Below are 19,121 nucleotides of genomic sequence, written 5' to 3' on the forward strand. Positions count from 1 at the left end.
TTAAGTAGAAGTATTTTGATAAGTGTATTGAAGTCTTTCAAAAGTGTATGAATACATATTAAAACACTACATGTATATACATTTTAACTGAGTCGTTAAGTCATCGTTAGTCGTTACATGTAAGTGTTGTTTTGAAACCTTTAAGTTAACGATCTCATTTAATTTTGTTAATCCATTGTTTATTATATCTAATGAGATGTTAAATTATTACATTATCATGATATTATGATGTATGAATATATCTTAATATGATATATGTACATTAAAATGTCGTTACAACGATAATCGTTACATATATGTCTTGTTTCAAAATTCTTAAGTTAGTAGTCTTGTTTTACATATGTAGTTCATTGTTAACATACTTAATAATATATATAATTATCATTTTATAATGTTAAATATAGTGTAACCATATCTTAATATGATACATATGTATTTAGTAAGACGTTGTTATAACGATAATCGTTATATATCGTTTCGAGTTTCTTAACTTAGTAATCTCATTTTTTATGTATATAACTCATTGTTAATATACCTAGTGAGATACTTACTTATCATAATCTCATGTTAACTATATGTATATCCATATATATTTTGTCATGTCGTTTTTAAAAGTTTTAACGTTCGTGAATCGCCGGTCAACTTGGGTGGTCAATTGTCTACATGAAACTCATTTCAAATAATCAAGTCTTAATAAATTTGATTGCTTAACATGTTGGAAACATTTAATCATGCAAATATAGTTTTCAATTAATATATAATCATGGAAAAGTTCGGGTCACTACAGGTCTCACCCCATTTCACTTTGTATAGAGGTCGTGGCGACTGAACGAAGTCAGCCCTTATTTCAAACCCTAGTCTTGACTTAAAAACTTACTTTACACTTTTTGTTAAATTATGAATGATGATGGTACTTAAGACCTAATTTACATACATTTAAACCTTTGGGAACGATTTACTGACTTAGTAACTTTTGACTTAGGTTGAGGACCTCCGGACCAACCGCTTCTTACTATTCCCGCGTACCGACTTTTACTACTTTATCACTGTGAGTTATAGCATCCCTTTTTACTTTAACTATTTTGGGAACTGAGAATACATGCGTATTTTATGTTTTACATACTAGGAACGAGTACTTAAACTTTATATATGTGTGGGTTATACAACGGCATAAACTTTCCCCTTAGCTCGGTAACGTTTAGTCATTGGTCTTTGAACCGGTGAACGCGAATCTTAGATATGGATCCATAAGGTTTGACATCCCCACTCGGGCTAGTAGCGCTAGCATTTAACGGGTGTTTAATACTTCGTAAACATACGCACTCGCCAAGTGTACTTTTAGGGGGTGATAAACGTTAAGTTAGTTACCAAGTGCCCACGGTTATACATATACTTTTCATACTGTTTTGAAACGCTGTTGAAGCACTGAAATCTCGTGGCCTACCTTACATTACTGTTATACTTAAACTATAGCTCACCAACCTTTGTGTTGATGTTTTTAAGCATGTTTTTCTCAGGTGCTTAAGGTTTGCTTGCTTCCGCTGTACTAGTCATGCCTTGTAGACTTCCGCTGTGCTTACTAGAGATGTCACCGCATGAAACATTTTTATTGCATTCAAACTATGTTACCTTTTGAAACAATAATTTGTAACGACCATTGGGGTCACGTACTATTACTAATTGCTTCTGTTCATTGAAGCATACTTATGTTGTAAAACATTTGATGTTGGTTAAGACATCACCTTTTATTATGAATGCAAACTTCTTTTGAAACAGCATATAGTATTTGACCTTGTAATGATCCTGTTGTTGATGGTTCATACACGATGGTTATGTACGGGGCATCACAATATGCCATTAATATACATATATATTAGTGGCACAATTTTCATATATGCCATTAATGAACCTATATATTAGTGGCACAATTTTCTTATATGCCATTAATGTACACGTATATTAGTGCAATAACATTTATCTATCATTATATATATACATAATAGTGACACACTTTTATATATGTCAATATGTCATTGATGTATATGACTTTTAGTGTGATATATTTTGTATGTCATTACTTTCTATACATATTAATTACACATATACTACTATTAATATACATATTCACATAAATATATCAGTTAGGAAAATTAATATATGTCACTAATGTACATGGGTCTTATGGAAATACAAATCGAATCATTTGAATGGATTTCATGTCGAATTAGGAATCGGAAGATTGATTGGCTAGGTTGGATCTCGGATCCATGGTCTTGTCTTGTCTAGTGTAGTGCATTTATAGTTTGCTCTCTCCACAACTTCTTTTGTTGTTTTGTATTTTTCTCCTCACTGATCGAGTCTTTGTATGCAATTTCAGTTGGGTCTTGTAACGGGCTTTGCCTCCCCTTAGTGGGCTTTCGAGTTTTAATAATATCTTGCCTTTCGAAAAAAACTAATGTACATGGGTTTGTGCATTTAAACGACGACTTTTGGGTGATAGCTTCGGATTAAGTGTTGTGGTTCTTGGAAAGTTGGTGGATGTAATGCAATGTTCAAATGTTTGTTTGTAGTTTTATATTTGTACAATGTACTGTTTACGTTTAATGTGGGTGGTCATTTAGGTTAGTGCTCAATAGATTATAAGTTAGAATGGATTAAGTGTTCCATGTTTGTGACTTCTGAGATAGAAAGGAACTAGACTAATATCAATGTCATGAGATGTACATACATATTAGGTTCTAAGACAATGAGTACCATTCGCTTTGAAGCTTGTTGGAATTTTTCTTATTTTAACTTTGATTTTTATATTTTTAATATTTTTATATAAATGATAATAATAATAATTCGAATAAATATCTTTTTTTTTAAATATTTTTTATAAAATATTTTAGATTTAGAATAAATATATTTTATATATTTTAGAGATCCAAAAATCAAAGTAAATAAAGGCGCGATTTTTTCCGTGTTCCCTCCGATACCCACGTCCCTTAAAATTTTCAAGTTTCCTAATTTTTCTTAACTTCTTAAAATTTGTATATATCCCTTCAATTGAATTCATTCACGAAGTTTCTACATTCCTTAATCTTATTTCCTTATCGATCTGAAAAAATCGTGAAGAATACTATTCTATGAATTCAATTTGAATAGAGTCTCTTAAACTTTAACTTGAAGAAATTTCAATTGATTCTACATATACTCAGATAATCTCTCCCGTATACGGTTTTTTGCTTGATGGTGATTGCTATAGTATTACTGTTTCAGATTGATCCTTTTTTCTTTGCATATTTTTTCTTGATACAATAAGCCAATGTGATCAAGTTTTTTTATGCATGTTAATTGACTGACAATGCCTGAAGAATCATAAAGAAAAAAAAGAAGGTGGTTTATGATGTTCAAAAAGGTACAAAGGTTTCATGATTTAAATTATTCTTATGATACAAGGATAATTTGTGAGATATTGCATTTGACATTGATTAATGCTTATAAGTATTTGTATGTCGGTTCATAGCAACACATTAAAATAAATTAAAGGGAAGGTAATGATAGGAACCTAAACTCAAAGGAAGAGCCTAGCTCAAAAGACATGTCTAATGGTTAAGAAAACCCCTTAAGCTTAAGTACCGTCATGTAGTTTCCTACATGACCAATGTGGGATTGTATCAGTGCACACCCCATCAAGTGCCGACGTCCTCGTTGGCCCGTTGGGTGCTCGTTGGCCCACTCTAGGTAGCTCTCACTCGGTTTTTCTTTTATTTTTGCTAGGTCGCCCCTCCCACAGCGCACGTTGACCCGTTGGGTGCTTGTTAGCCCACTCTAGATGGCTTTCACTCTAGACTTTTTTCGCTAGGTAGCCCTTTTCTAGGTCGCCTCTTCCGCTACGCGTGGTGTCCACTCTAGATATTCCCGGTAGCCCTCTCCTAGGTCGCCCCCTCCGAAAACGCGGCCTCTCAATGAAAGCACCAAATGATAGGAACCTAAACCCAAAGGAAGAGCCTAGCCCAAAAGACATGTCTAATGGTTAGGAGAACCCCTTAAGCTTAAGTACCCTCATGTAGTTTCCTACATGACCAATGTGGGATTGTATCATGTAATCGTTGGAAAGTGGGATGTGCCTCTTCCCAGGTAAGGGAACATTCATATCTATATATTTTGTTACTTATACATTTGGGTGTTTATGATTACAATATATGGTTCAGAAATCTCGTTCAAGTTAAATCATTTGGTGACGATGAGATAAACAGTTCATATTCATAAAATGTAATTTCTCAACCTGCCTTGTGCCAAACTCCCTACTTGTTTGTGTCCACTTTTATAATTTTTTTGGCATGTTGATTACTACTGTACTTCTGATTTACATCATTACTATTATTTATTTCTTTAGTTTATTTTACAGGAAATTTTAGGAACTTAATAATTTACAATGAAGTTTGAGCAAAAGATTCATCTCAAGGAAGTTTGAAGCTCTTCATATGAAAATATTGAAGTTTGAAGTTTGAAGTTCTTCTTATGAAATTATTGTGTAACATAGTGTAGTTTTTGTACATTAATTGTTCCCTACACAGCCAATTACTTTTTGTAAATCTTGTATAAAGGCAAACAAGCTTTCATTTTAGATAATGATATTGTTTTGTTCACATATACGTTATGCTTGTTTTTATTATTCAATCACATTATTAGAATCTAAAATGGGTACAATCTACATTGTCATAGTGTGTATAACGGACTGAGTAATTAATATTTTATATGATATAATATTTCTAAAAATAGGGTATTTTCTAGATTTGGAGAATCATTTAGTGGCAGAATATAAGTGCCATCAAAGCTTTTTACATCTATTATGGCTTTAAAACAAGTGCCACTAGAATCCTAAAGGCTGCAGCAGCACACTCAAAAAGTGCCACAAAAGGGCTTTAGTGGTGGCTCTTCTAGTGGCACATTTTTATTGTGCCACCCTTTCCTAATTGGATCTTTAGTGGCACTTTTTTGGTTTCTTGTGACACTTTTTGTGTGCCATTAAATGGCTTTTTGTTTGTAGTGGTTGGGAGTTTATTGCATATATTGAGCCACTTGTGGTCAATTGTTTGTTGGTGATTGTATTTGTTTTATCGTTCACCATAAGGTTGTATTGGATCAAACGGGTTGTGTGATCTATGTCAATTGTAACTCGACAATTAGATCATATATATATATATATATATATATATATATATATATATATATATATGTGTGTGTGTGTGTGTGTGTGTGTGTGTGTGTGTGTGTGTGTGTGCGCGCGCGCGCGCGCGTGTGTGAAATATATAGAATACTAGAGTAGATAACTCTTACTTATTTTCTACTTGCACTCCTCGTCCTTTCTTTTTTCCGTTGTTCACACATGTTTATGGTCGTTGTCTCCATTTCTATCACTATTTAGGAGGCATGTTTACATTGAGTTGGTTACTAGTAAAGTGGCCGGTTTTGTGGATAATCACTGAATTTCTATCCTATTATTGTAATCTGTCTATTTCGAAAATGTCGTTCGACGACCAGAGTTTCGTTCCTTCATTCGTTGTCAGCCTTCAGGCGACGAATATAGTGGGTCTTCTACCAAATTTTGTTGGTCTAGTGATAAAAGGTATTGGGTGTACTTTATGATTGTTTTGTGGCTTCCACGTTTTTCCAACAGGGGGTTACCAGGGTTCTCATTATTGGATCTTTGCTTACAACGACACTTTAGCTTCTCTAACTTTGCTAACTTTGTCATGCAGGTTTGTTGGTAGTAGTGGCTTGAGATATTTTAACAGATAAAAACTTGGTCTTCAACCGTCAACTTGAGTCGTCATATATTGAACTTATGTTTTTGGATCTCATAAAAGATTGCTTGACAAACTCCCCTTCCCCTTTGTGTTCGAGGTTGTTTCGTTCATGGTCTATACCCGTCGTGTTTCGTCGTGTTTCGATATTCTTCTTTATAGATATGATGACCCTCAAAATTTTTCATTTTTGTTATTACTGTTCCATTAATAGGAATGTTTGTACTCGTAAACTTTGTTTAACAAACTTTGATTAGAAAGAATCTTTTGATCAATATTTTTCTGTTAATATAAAGTTTATGTATTTATGTGTTTTATTTAAATAAACTATATGTATATATTATTGTGACAATATATATATAATTTAGAAACTATTAAGAATTAAGTAATGAGAACTAATATGAACTTAATAAAAATTAATAAAAGTTAGGGGTTAATAATTAAATAAAATGTAATTAAATAAAATGTAACCCTAATATTAATAATAATAAAAAAATATAAAAATATAAATAAATATATAAGTGCCGGTTTAAAAAAAATTAAAATAAAATAAATATGTATAAGTATTATATATCGGCTGGGAAGAAAAAAATATATTAAACTTGATCCCTAAGTAATTCACAAACCTAGTTTAATTCTAATTAGGGTTCTTGATCACCAAGTAACCTAGTGAGATTAGGAAACCCAACAACCCTATAAAATCCCTCAAGTTTTTCCATAATTCTCACCACAAATAAACCTCTAATCCTGCTGCAAATAGTCGACAGTTTCCTCCAGCTTGTTTCCCTCCCATCTGTCGACTAATAAACCCCTAAACCAGCCTTCTTTTTGTCGAATAAACAAACCCACAAAAACCTGCTGCATACGTCAACCATCACAACCCTTTTTCCTCCAAATTTAATCGACATACAACCCTCACAAAACCCTCCCGTTTCCTGCTCCAGTTGCTGCGTGTTTTTCTGGTTTCTTCCTGCTGAATCCGTGACCCTCAACAGCCCTACAAATCATCCAAGTTGCTGCTATACCTGCTGATGTGTTGCTGCTATTTTCTGTCGAGCAAGAAGACCCAAACAGCCCTCTTTTGGGTCGATTGTTGCTGCTACTGGTTCCTGTCTGTTTCGCATCATACTCATCACCAATTCTTAGTCTCTAGCTTCATAAGGTAGTCTAAACCCTAGCTTAATCTTACTTGTCAAGTTATTTACTTTAAAGTTATGTATAAGTATTATGTATAAGTATTATGATATTATAGTTATTAGGGATTGATGAATAAAAGTTTATGGTTAGTGAAAAAGTTAAAAGTAGATTATGAATATGAGGTATTAATAAATTGTTGATCTTGATTATGTTTATGGATAAGTTAAGGTTAAAAGTATAATTATAAGATTATGATTATGATAAAAGATGTATGATTATGGTTATTGAATAATAAACTAGTTAATATAATAAAGAGTTATGAATTATGAATTGATCATGAAGTATTAAGGTTAAGGTTAAAGATTATGATTTTATGTGTTTTAGTTAATGAGTTAGAACATGGTTAATAGGTTACTAGGTGATAAATATAATTAAGTAATGATGATTAAGAGTTTATGGATTAAAGAATATGATTAAGTAATTGATTATGATTATTATGATTAGGTTATGATAAAAGATCGAACATGAATAGCTTATGATATGAATAAAAATTATGATTTTATATTTAGTAAAGAATAATGATAATAATAATACATGTGCATGCATGCATGCATACGTATGTATGTAAGTATATATAAGTAGGTATATGTGTGTGTATATGTAAATATATACATACATGTAAATGTATGTGTATATATGTATGTATATGTACGTGTGTATGTATGTATGAATGTGTATTATGTAAGTTATATAAGGTTAGTAAATGATAAGAAAAGTAATAAGTGTATGTATATATATGTATCATCTTACACTTATATATGTAACACCTACACCTAATATATATATATATATATATATATATATATATATATATATATATATATATATATATATATATATATATATATACTATATAGTTATGAACATGTATGATAATAATAAAGAATATATATATGTCTGTATCACATAGGTGTATATCTATATATGTAAAATATAATGATAAGTATACATAATAGTTGATTAATTAAATAATAATACAATTATTAGTATAACTTATACACTTAACTATATAGTAACACTTAATTACACTAAATATATTATCACTTATATATATATAACTAATAAGTATATTAATAACTTGTTATGTGTATACACTATTAACGTGAAGGTTATAATTAAAGATGGCGTACAAAGACTACAAACATCACCGCTACTTGTGGCCTAGGGTTACCATCTGTAGCGACCCGACAAAATCGTCATTGACGGCGTCGTCTACTTAGGTCCCGTTACGTGGTCATAAGTCTTTAAAACAACATTTGACCAAAAGTATGTCGCATTCATTTCAAAAGTAAAGATGTTTCAAGGTTTACAAAGTAGTTCGACAACTAGTTACATAGCAAAGTTTAAAGTACAATTGAAACATATGCGACACAATTTGAAAGTAGCCAAAAGACGCTCCACGTATGCATGTATACTCGACATCCAAGCAAGTATCAAAAGAAATGAGCGGAAGCATGTATCACAAAATGTTCAAGGACCTGAGAAAAACATAGAAATCTGTCAACGAAAACGTTGGTGAAATCATAGGTTTAAGTAAGTAAGTACAAGTGAACCACAAGATTTGTAACATTGATATAATAGTAATACATTCCAAAAGTTTGTTTCACGAGCACCCAATTATCAATGCTTAACATTCCTTCCATAGAACCCCATCACAATAGTGTTAGAACATACACTGTTTCTCGAAAATATATTCCATTCGTAAACGGTAGCGAACCGTTTGAATGAGGGTTTGTCAAACCCATATGGCCATATAACATAAGTTCTTGCTTACACCCGGCAAGTGTAACTAATGATAATCGAATTGAGGATTTTTGTTCAAACTCGTATGTAGAATGTTTGTTTTCCTGTACTTGTGTTCACTTAGTAAAAAGAAACGTTTATGTTTTCTCATCCCAAATGTAAGTTCAAAAGAGTAAAAGTGGGACTATGATCTCACCTTGTGTGCACGTAGGTATAAGTACTTCAACAAGTAAACGTGTGTAAGAAACGAATGCTAGTCTTGACCTAAACAAATAGGTTTGTATCAATATCGGTAAACACGGTCGGTCAAAGTGTTCAATTAGTCCTATGGCTCGTTACGACTCGATTACATAGCATGTGGATCAAATTGTCAAGTTTCATGCAAGATACAAGTATAGAAGCATGTTAGAACGATCGCATAAACATTTGGTTAAGTTTGACAAAAGTCAAACTTTGGTCAAAGTCAAAGTCAAAGTCAACGGTGTCGGGTCAGGTATCCGACAATTTTTCCATGATGAGAAAGTATATATAAGCATGTCGGCCAAGTTTCATGTTAATCGGAGTTACGAGTAAGCAGGGGTGAAAACGTGAAAATCAAAAGAATTTGGGACAGTCCAGAATGGCGCGCCACGCGGGGTTTTGGCGCGCCGCTCCATTTCTCGGTTCAGCAAGTCTGGCAGTTTTCAAGTGTTCCAAACGAGCGAAACTTCAAACAAACATAATTTACGAACCGTAAACACTTAAAACGCGTATCTTATATCGTTGGAAAGGTATTTTGATAAGGAATACAACTAACCACATTTCATCAATCACATTTACCTTTACAACAACCAAAATCACATTCAAAGCTCCTCATTTAATGCATTCAAGTTCATAAATGCCATTCGATGATTCGGCAACCAATTTACATGAATGATATGCCGTTTCGAAGGTAATCAAGCATACAATACAACCTAACACTTACAAATAACATTTCATGTCATTCAAAGCATCAAAAGTCCATTTCAAGTTCATCAAACCCTAACCCAATTTCACCAAAATCAGTAATCAAGTTCATGAAGTTTTCTAAAGCAACCTACACATCAAATTGAAGCTAGTGATACTAGGAACACATTTAATACTTGCACTTTATCATAACAACAACATTTAAGCAACCAAATCAACAATCAAACACACCAAACTTTCAAGTTCATGCTAGTTACTAAAAATAACAAGATCGAACATATAAATCATATATTCATGTTAGACTTGAGCCATAGACACTAATTAACAACTTTATAAGTTAAAAACATCAAGAACACGAAATCTAGTGATTTTAGAAAGTTACCCAAATATAATGAAATCGGTATGAAATCGAAGAGGAAGTTGCAAGGATTCCAAATATGTAATTTGTTTGGATTGAAGCTTGCTAGATTTGATTTGGATGATGAATCTTTGTAATGGAGAATTGAAAGAAAATGTGGAAGTGTTAAAATAAAATGGAAATGGAAAATAGAAATGAAAGGAGATGGGTGTTGACTAGTCAAAAGCTAGTCACATCTTTTCTCCCTTGGCGAAACTAGTCCCTCGAGTTCAGTTGCGGTTGCGTGAATTACCTAAACAAGATATTTTTAAAACGCGTATTAACGAAGGATGTTATAATCATATAACGGACTTTAAATAATTAAACGGAAAAGTAAATGGAAAAAGGCGGGATGTTACATTACCTACTCCTTAAAAGAAATTTCGTCCCGAAATTTAAGTAGGCGTAGTAGTCATTGTTTCTTCCTCGGAATCTTGTGTTTCCGGAACCGGGAACAAGTGAGGGTATTTCTTTTGCATTTGATCTTGCCTTTCCCAAGTAAACTCGGGTCCTCTTTTGGCATTCCAACGAACCTTGACAATCGGGATTCGGCTTTGTTTCAACATCTTGACGGAGGTGTCCACAATTTCAACCGGTTCTTCCACAAAATGAAGTTTGTCATCAATAGTAAGTTCCTCGAGAGGAATGACGATATCGGGTTCGGCAAGACACTTTTTCAAGTTAGATACATGGAAGGTAGGATGAACGGAGCTCAATTGAGATGGAAGATCTAAACGATAAGCAACGGTTCCAATACGCTCCAAGATTTCGAAAGGACCAATATACCGCGGATTTAGCTTCCCGCGTTTCCCAAAACGGATTACACCTTTCCAAGGTGCGACTTTTAACATTACACGATCACCGACTTGAAATTCGAGGTCATTGCGTCGTTTGTCGGTATAGCTCTTTTGACGACTTCGGGCCGTCCTAAGCCTAATTTGGATTTGAACTATTTTCTCGGTTGTTTCATGAATGAGTTCGGGTGTGGTGATTTGTGTGTCGCCTACTTCGGCCCAACAAAGAGGTGAACGACATTTTCGGCCATATAAAGCTTCGAATGGTGCGGCGTTAATACTTGCGTGATAACTATTATTGTAGGAGAATTCGGCGAGAGGCAAGTGCTTATCCCAAGCTTTTCCAAAGTCGACAGCGCAAGCTCGTAGCATGTCTTCCAAGGTTTGAATTGTGCGTTCGCTTTGTCCGTCGGTTTGCGGATGGTATGCGGTGCTCATGTCTAAACGTGTTCCCAACGCTTCTTGTAAAGTACGCCAAAATCTAGAAACAAAACGGCCATCTCGGTCGGAGATAATCCATAAGGGTACACCGTGTCGGGCTACGATTTCTTTAATGTAAAGTTGTGCGAGTTTCTCCATGTTGTCGGTTTCCTTCATGGCTAGGAAATGCGCGGATTTAGTGAGACGGTCAACAATAACCCAAATAGTATCATATCCGCCAACCGTCTTTGGTAGTTTGGTGATAAAATCCATCATTATCCTTTCCCACTTCCATTGCGGGATTTCGGGTTGTTGAAGTAGTCCGGACGGTCTTTGATGTTCGGCTTTGACTTTGGAGCAAGTTAGGCACTTTCCAACATAAGTAGCAACGTCCTTTTTAATGTTCGGCCACCAATATTGTTCTTTAAGGTCATGGTACATCTTATTGGCACCGGGGTGAATCGAGTATCGTGACTTATGGGCTTCGTCTAAAATAAGGCTTCGCAAGTCCCCATAACTATGCACCCAAATTCTTCCGGAGAAATATTGGAGTCCGGTTTCTTTAACTTAGAATCGAGAGGTGAGGACGTTCAAGTGTTTGAGAGAGATGTTTTCATCCTTGAGAGCCTCGTCTTGGGCTACACGAATTTGACTATTTAGGTTGGTGTGAATGGTGATGTTTAAAGCTCGAACACGAAGAGGCACAACTCTTTCTTTTCGACTCAAGGCATCGGCTACTACGTTTTCCTTTCCCGGATGGTAACGAAGCTCACAATCATAATCGTTTAAAGTTTCAATCCACCGTCGTTGTCTCATGTTTAGTTGCTTTTGATCGAAGATGTGTTGAAGGCTTTTGTGATCGGTGAAGATGGTACTTTTGGTTCCATAAAGATAGTTTCTCCACATTTTAAGTGCAAAGACAACGGCTCCGAGTTCGAGATCATGTGTCGTATAGTTTCGTTCATGGATTTTCAATTGTCGAGAGGCATAACCAATGACTTTCTTTCGTTGCATCAATACACACCCAAAACCATGTTTCGAGGCATCGCAGTATACAACAAAATCGTCATTGCCTTCGGGAAGTGACAAGATAGGAGCGGTGGTTAGCTTTGTTTTCAAGATTTGAAATGCGGATTCTTGTTCGGTCGCCCAAATGAATTTCTTTCCCTTGTGAGTTAACGCGGTTAGAGGACGAGCAACCAAAGAGAAATCCTTGATGAATCTACGCTAGTATCCGTCGAGACCCAAAAATTGACGAATGTGAGTAGGAGTAGTAGGAGTCTCCCATTTACTAATGGCTTCGATTTTCGTTGGATCGACTTTAATACCTTGATCACTTACAACATGACCAAGAAATTGAACTTCCTTCAACCAAAATTCACACTTGGAGAATTTGGCATATAGTCGTTCTTGTCTCAAGAGTTCGAGCACAAGTCGGAGATGTTGTTCGTGCACTTCTTCGCTTTTAGAATAGACCAAGATGTCATCGATGAACACAATGACGAATTTATCGAGATACGGTTTGCACACGCGGTTCATAAGGTCCATGAACACCGCCGGTGTGTTAGTGAGACCAAATGGCATGACAAGGAATTCATAACTACCATAACGAGTTCGGAAAGCGGTTTTGGAGACATCTTCCCCCTTAACCCTTAATTGATGATAACCCGAGCGGAGATCGATTTTTGAATATACACATGATCCTTGTAATTGATCAAAGAGGTCATCGATGTGCGGAAGAGGATATCGGTTCTTAACCGTCAATTTTTTTAGTTCACGATAGTCAATGCACATTCGTAGGGATCCATCTTTCTTCTTAACGAATAAAATCGGAGCGCCCCAAGGTGAATGGCTAGGTTGGATAAAACCACGATCAAGTAGTTCTTGGATTTAACTTTGCAATTCTTGCATTTCGGATGGAGCGAGTCTATATGGTGCACGTGCTACGGGTGCGGCTCCCGGAACAAGATCGATTTGGAATTCAACCGGTCGATGAGGTGGAAGACCCGGCAATTCGTCGAGAAATACATCGAAAAAGTCACTAACAATTGGCACATCATCGATATGCTTCTCATCGGACTTGACTTTCTTAACATGGGCAAGGATTGCAAAACAACCCTTACGGAGTAGTTTTCTAACTTTAAGGCACGAAACAAGGTTGAGTCCGGTGCAACTCTTATCGCCATAAACAATCAAGAGTTCACCATTCTCGATAGGAATTTGGATTTCGTTAAGATCACAAAGGATGTGAGATTTTGTTTTGGTTAACCAATTCATACCGATTATTACATCGAAGCTTCCTAATTCCATGGGTATCAAGCCAATTTCAAACTCATTACCCAAAATATTTAACGTACACCCCCGGTAATATGTGTCGGCACTCAATAGTTTCCCGTTGGCCACTTCAATGGTATAAGTGGTATCTAGTGGGAGTGGTGGAGTGCTAAAAGAAAGAATCAAAGTCTTGGATACAAAGCATTTATCGGCACCCGAATCGAATAAACAAGTAACATAAGTGTTGTTGAGAAGAAACGTACCCGTGACTAATTCATTGTCATCTCGGGCTTCCTCGGTGTTGATGTTGAAAGTTCGGCCGCGCGTATTGGGGTTATCTTTTTTCTTCGGGCATGCATTTCTATAATGGCCCGTTTGGCCACATTCGTAACAAGTGCCCATTTTTGGTGCATTGGGCCCCTTTCGAGCGATGGGGGCGACACTTTTAGACTCATTGGCCTTATGAACAACTCCTTGGCACCGATGGCAAATTAGCTTGCCACATTCACCAAAGTGATGCTTGTTGCATTTGTTGCAAAGAGGTAGGTTTCCGGCATAACCTTTCTTGCCGTCGGAGGTGAAAGGCTTCTTGGCAAAGTTGTTGTTGCTTGATTGGGGGGCTTCCCATTTTCTTTTGTTGTTACCCGACTTATCCTCGGCTTTAGGTGCCGGCACTACAATTTCGTCCACCGTTTCTATCAACTTGCGGGCCATGTTCAAAGCTTCTTGATGATTAGTGGGTTTGGATGACATTACCCCATGTTTGATGCTCTTTGGAAGACCATCCATGTAAAGTTCAACCCTTAAAGCTTCGGGGTTCACAAGGTTTGGGCACATCAAGGCTAGTTCGAAAAATCGTTGATTGTAGGCCTTGAGATCGTTTCCGACCGCTTTCAAAGTTCTTAGCTCTTGTTCGAGCCTTCGGGTTTCTTCACGAGGGAAATATTCGACGATCATCTTTTCCCTTAAGTCGGCCCAAGAGAGGGCGTGAGCTTCATCGGTACCCACCGATTGTACATAGGTGTTCCACCATGTGAGGGCGACACCGGCAAAAGTGTGAGTGGAGTATTTGACCTTATCTTGGTCCCGACAACCGCTTATGCTAAAGACATCATCCGTTTGTTCGAACCATCGAGTGAGAGTAACCGGTCCCCCGGTCCCATCAAAAGTGTGAGGTTTGCACCCCATGAAGGCTTTGTAGGAGCACCCTTCGCTTGAGTTACCGGCCCCTTGATTGTTGTTGTTGTGGTTGTTATTATTGTTGTTGTTGGAGGAGTGACCGGCCATGGCCGCATCCATGGCGGTGGCTATCATCTGTTGAAGAGCTTGTTCGGGAGTCTCATGGCGTGGCACACGGTGAGGAGGCATTGTTCCTTCAAAACACAAGAATACCGTTGATTAGTATTTTCAATAATACTAATCATGATATGGAATAAGAATAGAGAGAAAAATTTTCCTTGACTCGCCTTAAATTCTTTATGCCATAATGTCGGAACGTTCATATGAGTCACCGTAATATAATCCCGGAAATTATATTACCCTAATTCATATGTGCATTCGACATTATTTCACTAAGTCAAGGTGGCGTGTCAATCAAATTAAACAACGTGAGATTAAGATGAATTAAGAGTAGATATGAGTAGAAACGTTCGAGTATAAATGCACAAGTAGTCAAGTAATTCCTACTTCAAGTCTATATGCCGGTTGTAGTCTAGACTCACTAATGTACCCTATGACTCGGGGTTGACACCAATGAACTCTAAATCCCTACAACCAATGCTCTGATACCATTTGTAGCGACCCGACAAAATCGTCATTGACGGCGTCGTCTACTTAGGTCCCGTTACGTGGTCATAAGTCTTTAAAACAACATTTGACCAAAAGTATGTCGCATTCATTTCAAAAGTAAAGATGTTTCAAGGTTTACAAAGTAGTTCGACAACTAGTTACATAGCAAAGTTTAAAGTACAATTGAAACATATGCGACACAATTTGAAAGTAGCCAAAAGACGCTCCACGTATGCATGTATACTCGACATCCAAGCAAGTATCAAAAGAAATGAGCGGAAGCATGTATCACAAAATGTTCAAGGACCTGAGAAAAACATAGAAATCTGTCAATGAAAACGTTGGTGAAATCATAGGTTTAAGTAAGTAAGTACAAGTGAACCACAAGATTTGTAACATTGATATAATAGTAATACATTTCAAAAGTTTGTTTCACGAGCACCCAATTATCAATGCTTAACATTCCTTCCATAGAACCCCATCACAATAGTGTTAGAACATACACTGTTTCTCGAAAATATATTCCATTCGTAAACGGTAGCGAACCGTTTGAATGAGGGTTTGTCAAACCCATATGGCCATATAACATAAGTTCTTGCTTACACCCGGCAAGTGTAACTAATGATAATCGAATTGAGGATTTTTGTTCAAACTCGTATGTAGAATATTTGTTTTCCTGTACTTGTGTTCACTTAGTAAAAAGAAACGTTTATGTTTTCTCATCCCAAATGTAAGTTCAAAAGAGTAAAAGTGGGACTATGATCTCACCTTGTGTGCACGTAGGTATAAGTACTTCAACAACTAAACGTGTGCAAGAAACGAATGCTAGTCTTGACCTAAACAAATAGGTTTGTATCAATATCGGTAAACACGGTTGGTCAAAGTTTTCAATTAGTCATATGGCTCGTTACGACTCGATTACATAGCATGTGGATCAAATTGTCAAGTTTCATGCAAGATACAAGCATAGAAGCATGTTAGAACAATCGCATAAACATTTGGTTAAGTTTGACAAAAGTCAAACTTTGGTCAAAGTCAAAGTCAACGGGGTCGGGTCGGGTATCCGACAATTTTTCCATGATGAAAAAGTATATATAAGCATGTCGGCCAAGTTTCATGTTAATCGGAGTTACGAGTAAGCGGGGGTGAAAACGTGAAAATCAAAAGAATTTGGGACAGTCCAGAATGGCGCGCCGCGCGGGGTTTTGGCGTGCCGCTCCATTTCTCGGTTCAGCAAGACTGGCAGTTTTCAAGTGTTTCAAACGAGCCAAACTTCAAACATACATAATTTACGAACCGTAAACACTTAAAATGCGTATCTTATATCGTTGGAAAGGTATTTTGATAAGGAATACAAATAACCACATTTCATCAATCACATTTACCTTTACAACAACCAAAATCACATTCAAAGCTCCTCATTTAATGCATTCAAGTTAATAAATGTCATTCGATGATTCGGCAACCAATTTACATGAATGATATGCCGTTTCGAAGGTAATCAAGCATACAATGCAACCTAACACTTACAAATAACATTTCATGTCATTCAAATCATCAAAAGTCCATTTCAAGTTCATCAAACCCTAACCCAATTTCACCAAAATCACTAATCAAGTTCATGAAGTTTTCTAAAGCAACCTACACATCAAATTGAAGCTAGTGATACTAGGAACACATTTAATACTTGCACTTTATCATAACAACAACATTTAAGCAACCAAATCAACAATCAAACACACCAAACTTTCAAGTTCATGCTAGTTACTAAAAATAACAAGATCGGACATATAAATCATATATTCATGTTAGACTTGAGCCATAGACACTAATTAACAACTTTATAAGTTAAAAACATCAAGAACACGAAATCTAGTGATTTTAGAAAGTTACCCAAATGTAATGAAATCGGTATGGAATCGAAGAGGAAGTTGCAAGGATTCCAAATATGTAATTTGTTTGGATTGAAGCTTGCTAGATTTGATTTGGATGATGAATCTTTGTAATGGAGAATTGAAAGAAAATGTGAAAGTGTTAAAAGAAATTGGAAATGGAAAATAGAAATGAAAGGAGATGGGTGTTGACTAGTCAAAAGCTAGTCACATCTTTGCTCCCTTGGCGAAACTAGTCCCTCGAGTTCGGTTGCGGTTGCGTGAATTACCTAAACGAGATATTTTTAAAACGCGTATTAACGAAGGATGTTATAATCATATAACGGACTTTAAATAATTAAACGGAAAAGTAAACGGAAAAAGGCGGGATGTTACATCCTTGGTACCATTATGGGACGCTTGTGGATCTCGAATGCCAAGACTTAGATTCTGGTCAAGAGATCCTGGGCCGCTCGGTAACAATAGATCATTCGAGTGACTTGCATTTTAGCAACGAAGTTTGGGCGAGATTATACAACATCTTTGTTAAGAAATATAACCCGAACTTCTTAAATTAGAAGCTTACTTTAAGTGGAAGCTTTCCATAAATAGTAGGTTTTCAAAAATAGAAACTTTTGAGAAATAGTAACTTTTCTCGAAAATCGTCACTGTTAATATAGTTTGCTATATTAATAAACAAACTTTATGTCTATTAGACATTAACTAATTAAATATTATATCTCTAGGTTGAGATCTCCGATTACATACTCCGTTCATACTACTTGCGTGGAATAACTTTCTTGCTACTAAGGTGAACTTCATAGCCCCACTTTTTAACTATCTTTATATACTTGTTTTGAACTTTTGAGGTGAGACACATGCTTGCTTTTAAACTGTTTTACGCTTAGACACAAGTACACGAAAACTTTATTAGTTCAAACTGTGCTATGACATGCTTTGTTTCATGCTTAATCCCTGCCATGATATCGTTAGTTGCTGGAATTTTGGTAAGCTTAATTATTGTGAGTAGCGCTATTGAGAGTGACGTCTCTATCCGGATGACCGTTGCTCAATGGATACATAATAATGATTTAACGACACGAACGAATAAAGTGATCACGGGGTAACTTGTTTAGTTTCGATATCATATACCTCAGCACTACTAACGAACTGATTAAACTTTATAACTAAATCTTGTGGTCTAAACACTATTATAAACCTTATGTTGTTCACTCAACCATTTTGGTTGACACTTTAAGCATGTTTTGTCTCAGGTGAAGATTGCTAAAGATTATTTGCTAGTTGGACTTTGCTGCTTTTGGAGTCCGCATAATTACATTCATATTATTGCATTAAAACATTTAGTGTTATGACTTAATACTTTTTGCTGCTTTAATACATTGGTTTTAATTAAAACGTCTCATTTAGAGTCGTTCTCGTTTATACATACTTGTGTTGTGATATTGTGAAGTCATATTGTAGTGACCCGAACTTTTCCATGTTTATATATATTAATTGAGATTGATGTTTACATGATTAAATGTTTCCAACATGTTAAGCAATCAAACTTGTTAAGACTTGATTAATTGAAATATGTTTCATATAGACAATTGACCACCCAAGTTGACCGGTGATTCACGAACGTTAAAACTTGTAAAAAAACTATATGATGACATATATATGGTTATATATATAGTTAACATGATATTATGATAAGTAAACATATCATTAATTATATTAACAATGAACTACATATGTAAAAACAAGACTACTAACTTAATGATTTTGAAACGAGACATATATGTAACGTTTATCGTTGTAACGACATTTAATGTATATATATCATATTAAGAGATATTCGTACATCATAATATCATGATAATATAATAATTTAAAATCT

The 19,121-nt window shown here is 35.5% G+C and overlaps 1 protein-coding gene across 1 annotated transcript in view; it reads right to left on the reverse strand.

The window, feature by feature from the left end:
* Positions 1-6,707: 6,707 nt before the first annotated feature.
* LOC139869268 (uncharacterized) overlaps positions 6,708-19,121 on the reverse strand; it is a 35,832-nt gene continuing 23,418 nt past the window's right edge. The window contains exon 4 of the mRNA XM_071857585.1: positions 6,708-6,905. Coding sequence (XP_071713686.1) covers positions 6,708-6,905 — 198 coding nt within the window. The remainder of the gene's footprint in view (positions 6,906-19,121) is intronic.

The sequence above is a fragment of the Rutidosis leptorrhynchoides genome, chromosome 9 (genome assembly GCF_046630445.1).
Source record: "Rutidosis leptorrhynchoides isolate AG116_Rl617_1_P2 chromosome 9, CSIRO_AGI_Rlap_v1, whole genome shotgun sequence".
NCBI classification, from domain to species: Eukaryota; Viridiplantae; Streptophyta; class Magnoliopsida; order Asterales; family Asteraceae; genus Rutidosis; species Rutidosis leptorrhynchoides.